This window comes from Teleopsis dalmanni, chromosome 1 (genome assembly GCF_002237135.1).
Source record: "Teleopsis dalmanni isolate 2A chromosome 1, ASM223713v2, whole genome shotgun sequence".
NCBI classification, from domain to species: domain Eukaryota; kingdom Metazoa; phylum Arthropoda; class Insecta; order Diptera; family Diopsidae; genus Teleopsis; species Teleopsis dalmanni.
Genome location: NC_051846.1, coordinates 84,910,991 through 84,929,887, shown reverse-complemented (window position 1 = coordinate 84,929,887; position 18,897 = coordinate 84,910,991). Strand labels below are relative to the sequence as shown.

The following is an 18,897-nucleotide window of genomic DNA, read 5'->3' as shown; positions in this document are numbered from 1 at the left end:
CATTTTCAAATTCTTATCCAGTGAATTATGTTATTAATAGCAGTTTGTAAGTAAATAGCTATCGCCGATGGCAATTAAGGCAGTTTCAAAAGCAAATAACACCGTTAGTTCTGTTCGGGCTTGTTGCTAATATTATACAAACTTGCATTAAAGCATAGATATGAGTCCTATCGTAACTCAATACAGGCTGTGCCAGTGTCACCTTAACCTTATCCTTATTTTATATATTCAAAATTTCAAGTCCAAACGATATTTATAATGGATTATAATATACGATAAAAGGAGACTAAAATCAAAATTTGTCTCCTAACAAACCTTATACCACACATATATGTGCTTTTCTTCATGAATTGAAAAATAAGCCCAATCACTGAAGATAATATAAGTTAATATATATATATATATATTATATATATAATATATATATATGTGTTTACCATGTAATGGATAAATTTCAATCTTTTTAACTAACTAACAGCAGTAATATTGTTAGACGAGCTTGAATTTTATTGATGGTTAAGCCTCAGCACATCTGTTACAAATCCATTGCATTGGATGAGTTGTGTTCAATATATATTACTAAATAGGAACTATGTCATCAGAACTATGATATACCCTTTATGAAAAATTACTGTATATCCCTTATACAAACAATAATAAAAAATATATATTAGGTTTGTTAAGATTTTTACATTGAAGGAAACCTCATAAGACCCATAAGGGTTAAAATTTTGTATAAACAGTTTCTTAGCTTAAGTTTTGGTAATTTGTAGTAGTAATTATTCTTTCTGTATATCATTTATCAACATATTATTATAATCTTTGCTGAATCATCCAATTTCGTATCGCAATGTCATTCACCACCCACATATTGTGACCGAAGGTCCAATAATGTAGGTATTCGAATGACAGTTTTATTCAATGAAAAATTAATAGAATTTCTATTAATTTTTTCAAGGCAAATTCTACGTCTTGAATGTGAGTTGTTTAAATTCAAGAAGTTGTTGGCAAAATTATGTTTAAGAATATTATTTATTTTTAAGCTTTAAATTAAAACTTTGTTATTAAAGGTAAAAACAATAAATCTATTGACAAGTTATATAATATGAAATTTTTTTCAAATAGAAAATAGGTAATAGCGAGTTAATTTTAAAATACAAAATTTAAATATTTAATTAAATGAGTTTTTAGGCTGACCACAAGCCTGTAACTAGGTCTAGATTGAGTGGCTAAAATCACCCATCAAATGAATTGAAGGACTATATCTGACTGAAGAAACTAAATTATTAATATAAACTCTTATTTTCAATAGAGAGATGTTTTGAACAGTAGTAAATTACAACAATAAAATTTTTTATTATTTATTAATTAATTGAATTTTTAGCTGAACATACCAGTTGTTTCGGATATTACCAAATATCCATCATCAGTAGTCTTTGAATTATTTCTTGTACGTAATTATTTGTAAATAATTTTTTTAAACTGCAAGTACTAAGAGTTGAACACATGACCTGCCAAATTTGAAACACAGAGTCAGTGTTCATTATCCAACTGACCCAAAGCCGTACTTGGCTTGTATTTTCGCACTTTAGAGTTTTATTAATTTCCTAAAAAACTTTATTAACAAATTCATTTAATATGTTATATTATAAACCAACTGTAGAATAGCTTAATTGATTAATTTTATTTTTATTTTTAATTGTTCAATTTCAATACTATTCTTTTATAAAGGCATTATATATTGCATGATTTTATTACTCCTTATTGCGTATAGAATTTATATTTACATACGTTTATATATAAATATAGACTATGTTTATATATATGTTTATTCATTTTATAATGCATTAGGATTACGTAATATTAATTAACCGGACCTGACTGATCATACAGACTTTTCAGATACTACCAAATATCCATTATTATTGGTCTTTGGAAGCATATTTTGATTAAAATGTCTGTATAAAATTTCTCTGACTTAAAAATTGATAGTATTTTTCAATTATTATTCAAATAGTTAACTTAAATGAATAAAGTCGGTTTTATTTGTCTTTGATGAGGTAAAAAATGAAATATAAAAACAAATAATAAATTGGAAAAAACGTGAATATAAAATTGAAGTAACATTTTTATTTCAAAATAACACAATCAAAACAAAGAAAAATATTTAAATTGCACAATTAAGAGATGCAAAAATATCTCAATTTGGCAAAAAGCGTAAACAAACGAAATCGACGAAGAAACAAAATAAACTTTTGGAGTGTTTTGAACTATAAACACAACAAATTAAAAATTCTTACGTAGTTTGTTTATCTACGATTAGTCCACAAAAAAACAGACATAGTTAATTATTATAATTAAATTCAAAATTCGATTTTATGCAAATTTCTATCGACGTTCAACTTAAAAAAAGTGTAAAAAAATTATTTGTTGACGTCCAAGTAATTTTTTTCAAATAAAAACTTTTAAATTTTGAAATTATTTATAAAGTATCTTACAGTTTCTCTGAATTTTAGTTTAAATTTGTTTATTTACACAACCAGAAAACGAGATAAAAAAATTTAAACTCCATTTGAACTTGAAAGCAATATTGTTTATGTGAAAAAAGTGTTTAGAATCAAAACATTAATTAAATTAATTTTATTTGCATTAAATTAAATATTTGTCATTTAGATTGTTTTAGTTTTTATTAAATATGTATATAAATTTAATTTTCTTATAAAAAACATACGTATTAAATTTAAAAAAGAAACATAAATATAAAATAAATATTTTAAATTTAATGGACTATATAATTATGAATTTAAATTTTTTAAGATGAAGATCCAGAGACATAATTACATTAGTTTGGTTTCAACAATAAAATATATTGGTGTTTCACCATGGCCTGCATTTTGTTTCGTCCTTAAGTTCTAGGTTATTGGGGTGTAAATAAAGTTTTAGAAAAGTAGACAAATATTTCCAACAAAACTCTTGATAAATAAATATCTTTTCAACGTACAGAAAGCTTCGTTTTCTGAGGGATATTATTTTAAAGAATGAAGTGGTTTCAAAATGAATCTCCAAATATAGAAAATTAAGCTTCAAATTTGGCAGGGCGCCAGTTCAATGCCTGGTACTTGCATTCCTAAAAAATTCAATTAATTAAAATAATATAAACGAATTTTTGTTGTTGTAGTTCACCACTTTTCAAAAAAAAAAAACTCTCTTCAGAAAGTTAACTAAACTAACTGACTTTGAACTCGATTAGTATTCGTTTTAAACAAATTTTGATATAAGAATTTGATTTATACATATAAATATAATATTATAAATAACCAAAAATAAATTCGTTCATCTGAAACATTCAGACCTACCTAATTTGTTGAGACACTTGCAGATCGTTTGAATAAGACTTTTGTTGACTTTTACCAGCGCATAAATAAGAAACACTAGAACAATTATAACGTCATTGTCCAGTGTTATCCAGCTCCTGGACAACGACTCATACTTTAAAGTTATTGGCGTCCCATTGTTTAATTCAATCAGCGATATATCAAACAAATTTTCTAAGTACTTATGGGCTTATAGGCGTGCTATTTTTCAACCTTGAAATTGGCCAGATACTTCCATTTATCAATGCATTTGGCTGGCTCTAATATGCCAAAACTTCTACATGTCATTATGAAGAATGTGGAATGAAAACAGTTTTCTTAGTTTATTAAGGAATATTTGATTCTCCTTCCACTTAACATACTCACATACTTTATCTAAAGCATTTGCATTTTTCATCTTATTTCACTTTTAAATTGATGCTATTCTTCGTCGAAATGATCTAAATATTCTATACAGTACTGTATAATAAATTAATTGAGGAGTTTACATATAACATGTAGTAAGAGATTACTATATTATTTTTTATGTTATTGCCTTGCTATCAATACTACAATCTAGGGCTGTCCAGACCAGATGCGATTGCGGGCCAATACAAATCACTGTACAGATTGGGAACCGCAGAAAGAAATTTTATATAATAATGTTAAATCAAGTTTTATTAATTTATCAATTGAAATTCATTTATTTGGTATACCATAAAAATAAAATAATGTAGTTTTACCAGTACAAAAGAAAATTTGCATAATTGTAGTAGATTAAAAACATGTCGCGGGTCGCACGTGACCTGCCGGGCGAACTTTGGAGAGCCCTGCTAAAATCTATATAATACTGAATACTAATTTTGTGCGTATAACTTTAAGCATTTTAGAATTAATGTGTTGAATAAATTGCTTTTACTCTAATAACCAGAATTACAAGAAATCTATGTTAAATTTTAGTTTAGATTATTAATTCATAAACCTATTGTTTCGAATGCAGCGAATATAATCTCATATTTAAGATATATTATATTCTATAGATATATATTCTATAGATGATGACAAATAATATGAATAAGTAAAGGGTCCTTGAAATTACAGTATGTAAAATTTAAGAATGGTGTAACCTAAAGATAATTTATTGTACACACTTTTAGAAAATCATACTTTTTAACTCTACTATCTTAAAGAAATTTTTGTCAAGGAATCATAGTTGTATCTATTAATATTCGAAAATATATTTCTTTTGCAATAATGCAAATAGTAACTTTTCTATCTTCATCACAGTGCTAAATATTCTTATATCATAAAAAGTTTCAATATTTCTCTTCTAACAATATCTTTTTGGCTATCTACCAATATCTACCAAATATTAATATACGTGGCACACTACAATGGTCAGGAAATTTAAATAACTCTCTTTTGTCAAACTTACTAGAATGTATATTATGTATTTGAAAACCGACTCTCTAAAACTATTAATGAAGACATTAATGTAATTTCTCTTCTTTGACTTTGCGCAAACCTTCATAATCGATTCTTCTCATACTCTAGAACTCATAATAGAAATCAAATAGTCTCACCTTATTGTATCGTTCCAACTTTTAGTGTTGTATTTAAGATTAATTGCACGTTAATGTAAAATCCTTTAGTCGAGTATAATAAGATTATGTTAATTTTATTTAGACACTTTTGTACCGCAATAAACTAGATATGGGAGACCATTTCAACTCTGTATACTTTTGATGGCTATGTCGAAATGAATCGAGTCCAACTGTCTGCTGTCTCTTTTTGTGAGTTGTTAAACTAATTAACAATACTAATCGAAAGAAACAGATTTTTTGAAAGTCCTGGCAAATATAGTTCGAAAATATAACATTCATCGAAAGCAGATTAATAAAAATATAATATATATGTTATGAATATAAATAATTGATTTGTATCTAACTAGTATTGTCTTTGTAGATTACAACAAAAAGACAATAAAAAAATAATAAAATATTACTGCATTTCCTTATTTGATATAATTTAATTAAATATGTATGGAATTTTTTATATTACCACTGGGAATATTATGTCAAATTGTAAATGAAGTAATTAATATGGCGGCGCGTATTATTTCATTCAATATATATAAATTTACCAAATTCTTCTTAAATCAAATCAATTTAACATATTTAAATTGTATCTTGTGTCAATTTATTTTGTTTGTCAACTTGTTTAACGTTTCTTTTAATTAATTTATTGACTCTGGGTTTTTTATTGTAAAAATATGTGTGGGGTTATCCCAAACTCAATAAAGCACAGGTCCAAAGAAGGTGCCGTGCCAGAGGCAAAGGTTGTTTTTCTGTTCCTTTTCGAGCTCGCATTGGCGTCACAACGACGGCAACAACTTTCACGAACTCGATTTGTTGAATATTTCGAAATGGCAGCAGATAAATTTTGCAAACCTAATAGCGAAGAAAGAATGAAGAAATCCGAACAACGAAAAAAAACAGAAAAGAGCCAAATCTAATCTTAGCCAGTGGGTGATACGGTTAACAATGTCAGAAAACATAAACAATCTAAAATATCAAAGTAGCAGAAGAGAAAAATCGCTCAAGACTCGGTGCGATCGGTTACTTTGTATGGTACGGCGGCTCGCCGATCAGCCGAAACTTAGTCAGTGGGACTAGTAGAGTAGCTTCGCGGGTTTATGGTAATTCCCTTGTTTGGTAATTTGCATTGGACATTGATTCTGTTTTTTCTAGTTCATTTAAGTTTATCTTTATACACTCGTATTTGCATTTTATTTCTGGCGTTTCGGAATTTTTATTGCATCTATTTAGATCTATTTTTGAGCAAAAAATATTATTTGTTTTCGCGATGTTTCATGTTTGTTTTGTCTCTGTTTTCTTTTTATTTTTTAATTTATTTAAAAATGTTTGAATTAAGTTACCTTTCATCTCTATTGGTTTTTACGTCTTTTACTTTGTATTTTTTTGATTTGCTCGGATATGGGAAAAACCACGAAAATAACTTAAATCGATAAAATATTTCTAAAGAGGTTTATAGGTTGTTGACTCTTGACAATAGAAGACTTTGTAATTTAATCGGAGCACTTGCGACCTAAATGTCCTTTTACGATTTATGCACAACTTCAATGATGGGTAGTACTTTACATATCAGTAATAATTATAAATAATAAATTTACTTTTTCAATAATAATTATTATTAATAATAACTTTTATCAATATTATTATTATTATTATTATTAATAATTATTATTAATTATAATAATTATTATAATAATTTATCAGTAATAATTTAATTTTAACAAAAAAATATGTATATATTAATATTAAATTATTATATTACAAATTCAAAGAAATTCAAATTCACATTAAATATATACTTGATTTATTAAAAATTAATAATTTTAGTTATTTAATTAAAATTAATATAATATAATTAATATAAAAGAATTTTCTCCATAACTAAAAATTAATTTAAACTTATTTTAAACTAATAAGCAGAATTTATTTGTAATTATTTGGAATTATTTATTATTTCATTTTTAACTACGAAAATATATATTTAATGTACTATACTAAAATATAAATTCATTGAAAATTAATTAGATAAATATATTATTTATTTAAAGAGCTTCAAAATTTAGCTGAAAAAGGTAAGAACATATTTTTTCGACATAAATTTAATAAATTTTAATCATAGTCGTATTTACGATGGGATAAAGTACCAGATAGAGAGATATAGAGTGTACCTACTACAGAGAGTATATATTATAGAGAGTAGATTACACCATCTGTAGATAATATAATCTACAGATAATAACAACTATACAATTCTAATATACTTTTGTTTTATATGCTTTTACTTATATTAACTATAATTTCGATAAGAAAACTTTTAAAGCACTTGCGAAACTTAACAACTATGAAAAAATAAATGATAAAAGTGTAAATTTTATTCTTATATTTTTCTTATATTTACTTTTATAAGAACCTTTAAAAAATATATACATATTTATACATATTTATGTATTATTGATGTGTATATAATATTATTGCTTAATCTTATTTTAATTAATTAATTAAACTACAAATATAAAATACAACAAAAAATGTATCTAGAACATCTAGATAGATCTCTCTCACCTCTAACTTTTGTAAAAGTTGAAAAATATTTTTTAATGGACCTTATACCCCATCTCACCGCTTGACATAATCCTGTTATTTCAATTAAAACTGTTATTTCAATTTTTTCAATCATCTGCAAGAAGATTTGACAAAAAATAATTCCTTGTACATAGGTACAATCATCTAATACTATGTAAAGACTATTGTACGTAGTTCAACAGCAATTGCCAGTTTCCATACAAAATCTATATAACAATATAACAATAAGCTCTAAAGGTTCGATTAGTTTATATACACATAGTAACTTAACTCTTAATTTTATTACTTAAGTGAACTGCAATACAAATTCGAAAAAAAATAATTTTTATTATATCCATTTATGGCCATAATAATATCTATACTACTGATTTCAATTAAAATGTTTATGTTCTTTGTCAAGAATTCTATTTCGAATGGAGAAGTTAGTTTAATTCCTAACACTTTCAGTTCAGAAATTATAGACGAAAAATTAACCCTATGTTTTAGGACAAGATCGTTTACAAGGCTGGCACTTCAAAGAAATCTAACCTAGCCTGCGACGAGAACTATGTTTTGAATAGAAAAAGGGGAAAATTAACCGTATGTCCAATGACAAGAAATTTATTTCAAATAGAAAAAGATAATTGATTCCTGAAATTAACAAAAAAAGAAACCAATAGATGTTAATAGATATTAGGCGGTATCCAATTTCCAATAGCTATATGGTTAGCTGAAAAATTTACTTGATTAAAAGTAAAATTTTTTAATATGAACATTATTTCAGCATTACACCCTTTGACAAGCTTTTTAATGAATAGTCTATTCTATATATTATATATATGAATACATATAAATATATATATATAAATAATAATATAATTCTATATAGTCTATTCTACATATTATATATATCAATAATATATGAATATATATAAATATATATATTTTAATAATAATTTAATTCTATGTAGTCTATTCTATATATTATATATATTATATTATATATATTCTATATATTCTATATATTTTATATATTATATATATTCTCTATATAATATATATATAGAATATTCATAGACCATGAATAGTGTATTAATTAAAACTACACATTTTTTAATAAATAGATTTCAATGACATAAAGAATGTTATATTTCATTTAGTATAAATTATATTTTTTTAAAATCTATTTAGATATTTTCCTCTTATATATTTTTTACACAGCACGAACTTTAATTAAAATTTGGCAAAAACAAAACGTTTGGACTAATGTCACAATTTTGATTAAAGGTTTTTGTTTTTAAATGTCACAAGGTGTTAAGAGGGGAAAATCCCAAAGATGTTAAATTTATTAAATCAAATCAAAGATTGAGCCTTTAAAATAAATTTAACGAAAATAATTTAAGCATTTTAAGAAATTTATCGCTCAAATAGCTTAATAACTTTCACAATTTGCATAAAATATTTGCGGCGTTCGGATGAAAGAAGCTCAAGCATTAAGCTTCAAATATCTTAAAAAAGCAAGAGATTTACATATCAGTGACGTAAAGTATTTTCTTAACTAATTTGCCAAAATTTATTGTCAGACAACGAGTTTGTCCAAAGATTTGAGATAAACATGAATGGCATCAAATTTCTTGGAATTTCCTACTTAAAGCCAGCATCTGAGCTATTTTAGTGAATCACTAAATTAAATAACACATTAACCGTCGATGTGGTTAGAAATGTAAGCAAATATGATAAAATCAAATAATAATGATAATGAATAATAATGCAAAAAGTAAATAAAACATAAATAAATAAAATAAAATTGTCCAAAATGAGGCACACGACAAAATCGGCTTTGGGATTGATTTGTCAATATTGGCTCCTCGCAAGTGTAAAAAGTACCGAGTGCAGTACCAAAATGAAATCATGTATTTTTATAATATTTAAATGTGTGTAGTAATGTGCCTAAATAAAAAAAAATCTTAACTGAGCCATATAAAGCAAACAAATGTCATCATGAGACATTAAGATTTTATGAATTTATGTTTTTATTTTATTAATATTTTTGTGCCGCTAGCAACGCATTTCGCGTACGCCAAATATTTGAAATATTTTTACATATGACGAAATCGACTAATTTCGTCTCAACGAAATTTATCTGAAAATAATTGAAATATTTTCTGTACTCTTGTGAATATATTAGAATAAAACCAAGTTCAATAAATTCTTAAAAATGAAAGTGAATTTCAATGTTATATACTTAATCCTTTAAATTTCTAAAAGGAAATTGAAGCCAGTGACTATATTTTATTCCAAATTTTCTCAAAAGTTGTTAGCTCTGCTTCATTTGTCTCTTCCGTATGTTTCATGGATCATGGAGCAATTATAGTTTATGAAATCTAATATTATAGTAACACAACCCAAAACCGCCAAAAACACAATAAAACATCATCCTCTCTCTCTCTCTCTGTTTATCTCTGTTTAGCATATCGACAGACTACGGATTATATCTAGTCTAATATTTAGTTTGACCAAGGTTTGTGTTTTCAAACAATCTGTTAAAGAGGGCCCTTAAAGTATTGAGTCGCAACCGTACATGAACCGGGCAAACACAAAGCAGATGGGATACATTTTTATCCTCTTCCCTACTGAAAAGGTAAGATATTTATATTTATTTTGAACATTTTGAAGTGAGCATATTGTCTTTTATTAGTTCTAGGACTTAATATTTAAAGTCCTTTGTGTAAATTATATTATAAAGTTATTGATTTTAACATCAATATGACAATAGTGACTATTTTACTTAATAGAAACTAATATATATAATATGCAGGTTTCGAAAAATAGTGAACTACAACAACACAAACTCTTTTTATACTTTTTTAATGAATTGAATTTTTGGCTGACCATACCACTTGTTTCGAGTATTGTCAGATACCACCATCAGTGGTCTTGGAATTTAATTGAGATTGTAAATACCAAGGATTGAACTCATACCCTGCTAAATTTAAAGCTCAGAGTCAGTGTACTTGCGGTTTCAAAAAATGATTTAAGAATTTATTTATATTTACATATATATTTCTACATAACAATATTTAACAAAATTAAGTATCTGTAAGCTGGTTAGGGGCTCTTAAATAATAACAAATGGAAGTATGTCATTGAATAATAATGATTTCAGTCTAATAGTGGGTTTGTTAATCAGTCACAGTTCATTTACGAAACCACAATATGTCCGCTAGAATAGGTTGATAATCAAAAATAGCCTAATTTTGAAATTTTAATTTTTTAAATTTATTTAAATTAATTCTTTAATTTAATTTCAAAATTTCTTGTAAATTTCTGTTTCTGCAATTATTATGTTTTTTTATTAATGGTAAGTATAAAACATTTTCAAAAGATATATCATACTTTAGAATATTTTTAAACATCACTGATTATAGATATTCAGCGATATCCGAAAAAATTGTAAATTTTAAAAATTTAGAAATGTAAAAACCTTTCATTTTACCATATTTGGAATAGATTTCTTGTCATTAGATAAAGATAATTACTCACAATAATTATTAAATTATATTAAATATAAATAAAAATTAAACAATATTTAATTTTCAAATTATTGATACTAAAAAGCTATTGTGTTATCCCTCTTTCTATTCAAAATAGATTTCTTGTCATAGGATAGAGATAATTTCTAATAATAAAAATTAAATAATATTATTTAATATAAAATAAATAAAAATAAATAATATTTAATTTTCAAATTTTTAATGCCTAAAGGCATTTTATTGTCCCTTTTTAAAAATGGATTTCTCGTCATAGGGTAAAGATAATTTCTAATAATAAAAATTAAATAATATTAAATATAAATAAAAATTCATTTTATTGACTACTTTTCTATTCGAAATAGATGTCTTGTCATAAGATAAAAGTAATTTTTAATAATAAATATTAAATAATATTAAATAAAAATTTAATAATATATAATGCCTTTGTATTATCCCTCTTTCTATTCGAAATGGATCTTCTTGTCATAGGACAAAAAACATATATTAATACTAAAAGCCGTATTAATGACTACTAAATAAATAAAAGCCAAATTATTTTATTTAATTATTGTTTTATATTTATTTTTTTCTTTTTTATGCAATTTTTTTTTCAATTTATAATTTATAAAAAACTAAACATAAACTTAAAATAAGTTAAGTCTGCAAATATCGCAAATATAAATAATATTTGAATAAATCAAAGTTAAGAAGAGGAGAAGATTTCTCAATAAATAATTTAACAGATTTTAGAGTTACTTTCGATTGCTTAATACGAGAATGCGAGATACAAACTTTCATACATGAACATAAATACATAAATACATAAATTAAGAATGTTTCAATTATAAATAAACGAGTTCACTGGAAACAATGAGGGAAGTTACACGAGTATTTACAAATTTTTTGTTGATTTTTATAAATAAATTAATAAATTATCAATGAAGTAACAATGGAGTTGAGATATTTCACAAATTGTTGATGGCACGCACACACACACTGGCTCCTCGGCACACACACACACACGAACAAGTTAAATTACATACAATATTAAATACAAAGTATAAAATCACGATTTGTTTATTGTACTTAAAGCCTAAAGGCATCGGGCAGGCGTGTGACGAACGAAGATTCTACGCTGCTCTACGCTGCTCTACGCTGGTCTACGCTGCACACGATTTTTCAGAAGACACAGCACTGGGACGGTCCCGCGGAAGACGCACTACAGCGACACGACGAATTCTTTGCCGGTCTTGAAGTCGGTGCACTTAAATTGCGGACAGCATTTTGGGAATGACCATGTGGGATCTGCGGGCAGCTCCTCACAGCCGGGCATCTCCACGTAGGGACAGGTTTCAATATTAATGGTCAGTGTTCTGATATCGCAGGTCATGGCAGCGCAAATGCCCTTCGGTTTGTACTCCTTGTTGGGCAACATGGCGCGACGTGTGATCTTGTCGAAGCATTTGCCGGGATGCGCTGTAAGTAAAGAAGACAAACAAAGCGGAAGTTAGTGACTACTCAATATTTCATACGTTTTATGTACGTTTGTGATGTTTTATGAGGAAGTAGGAACAATAAATTTTGCATATTTTATCGCGAATACAGAAATGTTTACTATGTTCACGCTGACTCAGTTGAAAGGCCAATTAATTGCTCAAAGCATAGACGTGATCGATTTGCTAAATGAAGGCACGAAATTTATTTTCTTAGAATGACGAAATATTAAATTTTGTTCAGAGATAAACATTTTGCATATTTTGTTATTTGTTATTTATTAATTAAATTATTTTTATATGAAAGCGTTCTTAATTCAAAAGTAATTAAGTTGCGGTTATGCACAATTAAAAACAGATTTTGTGGATATTAAAAATATGCTTTTATAAATACCGAACTTGGCTCTTAAAGAGTTCAACAATAAATTTAAAAATACCAAAAAAAAAAAAATAATTAAATACTTTTTAGTGGCAAAAAGTACAGAATTTGTTGGCTTTTAGAATTTAATGTTAATTGAAAATTAAATTAAATTGTTGGCCATTAAAGAAAAAATAACAAAAGTAATAAAAGTAATGTTTTAAGCTGCAAATGAACTCATCACTTATTTTTGATGGCTGACTCGACTTTACTTATTCACCTACTTAAAAAAAATATCTCTTAAAAGGCAATAAAAAATAAAAACTTGAACGAAAACGCAATCGAACAATCGAACTGGCTGCCTTTAATTTTTAATTCTTAAAATATTTATACAAACATTTAAGCTAAAGAAATAAAATTAATTAAAAAACAATAATAATAATAATAATGATGATTAAAAAAAAATTAAGCTACAGACGACCTTCAGAGGCGACCTAAACATAATCAAATGTTAGTATGTATGTGTGATTGTTTATAAAAAAATAGTTTAAAAATCCGCATTGCGATGCAAATTAGCAAAAAGTCTCTAAATTAAAAGAAAAAACACATTTCTTATGCTAATTTATTTATTAATTTCCTTTACTACGAGATAACGCCTGGCTTTTCTGATAGCAAATTTGCCATAAAATGGTTCATTGTACCGGTGCTTTAAAGCCTTTGGGATATGAAAAATAAATTTTTATAAGAAATGTGCTTAAGACTAAGACTAAGACGTCTCTTAATTTTATAGAAGTTTTACCGGTTTTATTTTTACTTATTTTTATACAACTTTATTTATTTTTTCTTTTTCTTATATTCACATCAATATTTTTTTATTTATTATAATTTCATTCGGTTGCTTCTTAGGCTTGACGTCAAACGTATCTAAAAATTATTGTAGCGAAACAAGTCCAAAAGTTGCTCTACTGACGTCAAAAGCACAGATTTGCGTCCAAAATAATTTATGTAGAAGAACATTTTTAGCCATGGATTGGTTTCGGCACAAATTTAGATTAACATAAATGAATTAAACTTTGTTTACTACAAAATATTAATAATAAAAAAATTATATATTAAAATATGCCAAAATTGGGTTTTTACCAATTGCATTGATTTATTTAATCTCAAAAGAGATGTTAATGTGCAGATAAACAAAAAAAAAAATAAATTTATAAATTGGAATTTATATGCATAACCCTTGATCAAATAAAATATTATAAAATAATTTTAAATTATATTACATTTACATTTTTATAATTATTAAAAATTTATATGAGAAAATTAGAAATTAGAAATAAAATCTATATCAATAATTTATTTATTATAACATTTAAATAACTAAGAAGAAATATATATATATATTAATATAGATAGACGGCTAAAATGCTATAGCTGTAAGCTTTATATATATAATATAATTGTTATAAATTTCTATGTACTACAACAAAAATAAATTATTTAATAGATATGAAAAAAAAATGTATAGAAATAATACAAATATAAAATATTTTGTATAAACTTGTAATTGTAGTTTATTATAATATACGCACGTTTTAACAAATTATAAAATATTATATAAATTTATAATCTTACAAAAATTTTTCTCATTTAATGAGAGTACCTTTACATTTTTAATTCATAAGTAAATCATATTGATTAATTATTGATAAATAAAAAATAAATAAAAATTTTTAATTAATGAACTTATTAGGGTTTACTGCATGCATAACATACATTTACACATATATAACCGAGTTGCGTGTAAATAAATATATTTCTAAAAATATAAAAATATCTTAAAATGCTGGTGCATATTTCCAATATCAACAAAACTCGTTTGTTTGTCATGCAAGGTTAAGGTCAATAATAAAACGAATTGACAGATAATTTGTTATTATCAGATAATAAACAATAAAAGAAAAATATGCATTCCTTTTGCAATTAATTAATTTAATTTGAATAAAAAACTTAAGCTTTTAAAATTAATATATGCGTATATAACAAATAATATAAAACCAATTTATTAATTCATACATATCTAAAGTTTTTTTTAAATATATTAAAGTCCAAATTCAATAAAAATAGTTTTTCAATAACTAAAAACAAACAAAAGACTTAAGCAACAAACGCGTAACATAATTAATTAAACTGTTATACAACTTAAAAAAAAAACTGGTATACATACTAACAGCACTGTTAAAGAATAATTCCTACTTCCTTTTGATGAAGTCGTGTATGAGATTGATGAATACATTTTTGAATTATTTCAAATTTAAATTAAAAATAAAAAATAAATATGTAACTTACCAGGATGGTATGCAGCATTTTGTGTGAATACCGCCGCCTCCGTGCTTGAAAAGCAAACAGCAGCGAGCAGAACAATTGTTGCAACAAATATTGAACACAATTTCATTGAGCACATTTTGTTTGATTAGATTTTTGACTTTGATGAGTAAATTTTAGAATTTATAGAATTTTTCTACTACTTTCCGTTTAAATACTTTTTTACACTTTTTTGTAAATTGCAGAGATAATCAACTCTTAAGTTTCTTTTATATATTTTATTTGTTGAAATTTTATATTTTCTTTTTAAATTCAATTAATTTAAATAATTGCAGTTGTTTGAGTGAAATTTTTCAAATACTTCGCTTTGAATCTTGTAAGCAGTTTTAGGTTTTGATCTGTTCACGTTGAGATCGAATTCAAAACTAAGGTTCCACATCGTTTGGTGCTCATATTTAAATGGCTCATCACCAGCGCACTCCGATGGAATTTCGTTCGCTTCACCCAAATACAAATCCAAAGCACGAAGAGCGTGAGCAACTAGTAAACATGTTGTTTATTGTTATAACATTTTTTTGAGCTAATTTTGTATAAAACTTGATAAATATACAGACAGATAAGCATCTACACAGATATATATTGTTTACAATTTTATTAATTTTTTTGTTTTATTTATTTTCTGTTTTTTGTGACTCTGGAGCACTCATTACCCAAACTACTTGAAGTTGTACAAATCACTTCGATTATGTGAAATTTTGTATTTTGGCTTATTTTTAGCAGGGCTTGGATATTTTTTTTTTTCGTATTGTTTTCAGTTTTTTATTTTAAAAATTTTCATAATTCGCTCTTACGACCGGTTGATATAACTTTTTTTTCTTATTTTCGTTAAATTATAAAATTTGCATTATCCTCTGATATTTTTGCGCTATAAATCATAAATTCTTGAAATATTTTTACAGATTTATGACTAGGTATAAGCTTAATTATTTATCAATATGTACATGGAAATAATATTTTAAAATAAATAAATATATATATATATGTTTATATATAAGATTTTGTTTTATATTATGTGGTATCAATACTATATAATATTTCTTATGCACACTCCAGTATTTATTACTTCATACGTGATTATATTAAAAATGTCAATATAATATAAATAGATAAAATAAATATGAGTAACTAAGAACAAGCATTCCAGAATTTTCGTTCTTATTCCGGAATAGTTACAGAGTTTTCACGCTGTTAAGTTTTTATTAACAAGTAAAAGTGCAGCGAGAGGTACTTATGTTATACTTAGTTATGGTACTTATGTTTAATTTTTTTGACAACTAATAAATGAATATCAATCTTGATTTGGATACTGTTATAAATGGTATATTGGCTTCTGTAGTTTTTCAATTTTAAAGTACACGGTTCCTAAAGGCAAAGTAAATACATTTTTTATTCTAATAAATTACTAAGTACTTGTGATTAAGCGTGAAATACATCCTAGAAATATCTTCCACAGGACATCTAACAGTAATGAATTCTCTCGAGATAATTTTCGATGACTTGTCAGTACAAAACTTACAATAGATCGACTATAACTTGCTGGATGACCGTTTTTGAATTGTGCGATTCTTTGCAAGGGTCCAAGGAGTCCAAGAGTGGTACCATCTTGGTTACCAATTTACAATACCAATACTTGAAACTATACGTCCAGAAACATGTAGCCTCCTCAATCTAAAAAGAAAGGTAGATGCTAGCATACACCACAAGCAACTTTTCAGATAGATTTATGTATTCTACAATCTATTGTTACCATGGAGCACTAAGCACATGTTGAAAATAATTATTGACAGAGGTTCTCCGTACCTAAAACCTTATTTCCTAAAAATTCGAACTTTAAGATTTACTTACACTCTTATTTTCGATATAATCTTCTTTATAAGTTTAGAAACCTTGAAGCAGTAAATTGTTTTTGTGGTCTTTAAAGATGTAACATCTCTTAAACGATTAAACTGATATTATAAATCAGTTCGAAATCAATAAGTTATATATGGACTTTGACGCCACACTAAAAACATTTTTCGAAACTCTTTAAACTATAAGTTTTTTATTGATTTTAAATCTTTTTGTTCACAGTTTATTTTAAAAATAATAAGATACTAAGATCCTTATAGCTTTAATGCAATATGTTCGCAAAGAATTCTCAAAAAGTTCTGAATTCCATTACTTTGTCACGTTCTTTGGGAATGAGAGGTGAAAGAAAACTGTAAAATAAATAAATAAATTGATCATTAAACAGTAAAGTATGGAAAATGATCTTTCCGGCAGGTAAAGACAAATTAAGAAAAATCACGAAGGAATCACAATAGAACTTAAGATAGAGAAAGGAGAAAGAAACCCACTATAAATGACCAAGTGAATGGCCATTGTACCAATAATAGTCAATAGTTGCATTACTCCGCCTATTAGAAAATCATTTTATGAAATAACATATATTTTTGTTAATTTTAGGAGCATATACAAATACTGATATATATGAACCGATTGCAATATCATAGTAATGCTGTTTTCAATCTGATAGATATAAGTAGTGATTTTCCATATAGATGTGTATGGCTCTCTATATGTCTATGTGTGTTACATTTAAATGGTTGTAATCTTGTGAGTATACGATAATATTTTAATAAGAATTTCAAAATAATTAATTAACAAATAAATGGTAGTAATCTTTTCATTAATTTGTCTTAAGCATTCTAATACGTATTTTGTTTCTTAATAAATCAAGTCGAAGAGTTGCTTTTCTAGTTACAGTCCCACATCTATTTTCAAAGTCTTTCTTTTATATATATGTAAATAAGTTGTAGATTTCTTTTTATATTAAGAAAAAATTTTTTTCCATTTCCATTTTAAGTCAAATGCTTTTAATTCTCAACAAAACTGTTTATAATTACTTTTTGGTATGCCAGGCACGCCGTGGGCGTTTTTCCCCTGCTCACTTCATTTCAACTGGTAATATTTATTTTTACCATCTCTTACTTTTAGTTAACAATTTAAAGAGTCTCAACTATTGATTTATAACAGAATCCATTTAAGAATCTATAATTAAATCATCGCTAATTGTACTTGCAAACTGAATATTTCTGTGATTTATTTCAGAAAAATTAATAAAAAATTAATAAATAAAAATTGTCAATTTATATTTGATTGACATATTATATGTAGGTGTTAAGTTTAAAAATATTCCATTCTATTTTTAAATTATAAATTCATGTACTTAATGAGTACTTAAAGTGGGATTAAAGTACGCTCGCATAATTAGTAAAAAAATTTTTATCAACATAAACAAAAATAAAAATTTTTAAAAATAGAACAAATTCAAACTAAATATTTTTTTAGAATATTAAAAATATAATAATTTATATATATGGCATATGTGTATATTAATTTTTGATTTTTTTTTGCTAAAAAAAATTTAAAAATAGAACAAATTGAAACTTAATATTTTTTTAGAATATCAAAAATATAATAATATATTTATATCATATGTGTATGTTATTTTTTACTTTTTTTTGCGTATTTACAGTTTTATAAAAAATTCTGGCTCCAAAAAAAAAAAAATTAATCACCAATTATTATTAGTAATTATTAGTTAGGAGTTCGTTTAAGATGTTTTTACTTTTGTAAAAA

General features: G+C 25.5%; 1 protein-coding gene across 1 annotated transcript; it reads right to left on the bottom strand.

The window, feature by feature from the left end:
• Positions 1–11,612: 11,612 nt before the first annotated feature.
• LOC119669817 lies at positions 11,613–15,643 on the bottom strand. The gene is made up of 2 exons (XM_038079845.1): positions 15,241–15,643; positions 11,613–12,519 (listed from the first exon to the last, which is right to left on the bottom strand). The coding sequence occupies exons 1-2, from the start codon at positions 15,353–15,355 to the stop codon at positions 12,263–12,265; spliced, it is 372 nt and encodes a 123-aa protein (XP_037935773.1). The 5' UTR covers positions 15,356–15,643; the 3' UTR covers positions 11,613–12,262.
• Between the last annotated feature and the right edge of the window lie 3,254 nt (positions 15,644–18,897).

Coding starts and splice junctions, on each gene's coding strand:
- LOC119669817 (XM_038079845.1), bottom strand. CDS start 15,355: ATGTGCTCAATGAAATTGTGTTCAATATTTGTTGCAACAATTGTTCTG. Junction 12,520..15,240: donor AAATGCTGCATACCATCCTG/GTAAGTTACATA, acceptor CTTTACTTACAG/CGCATCCCGGCAAATGCTTC.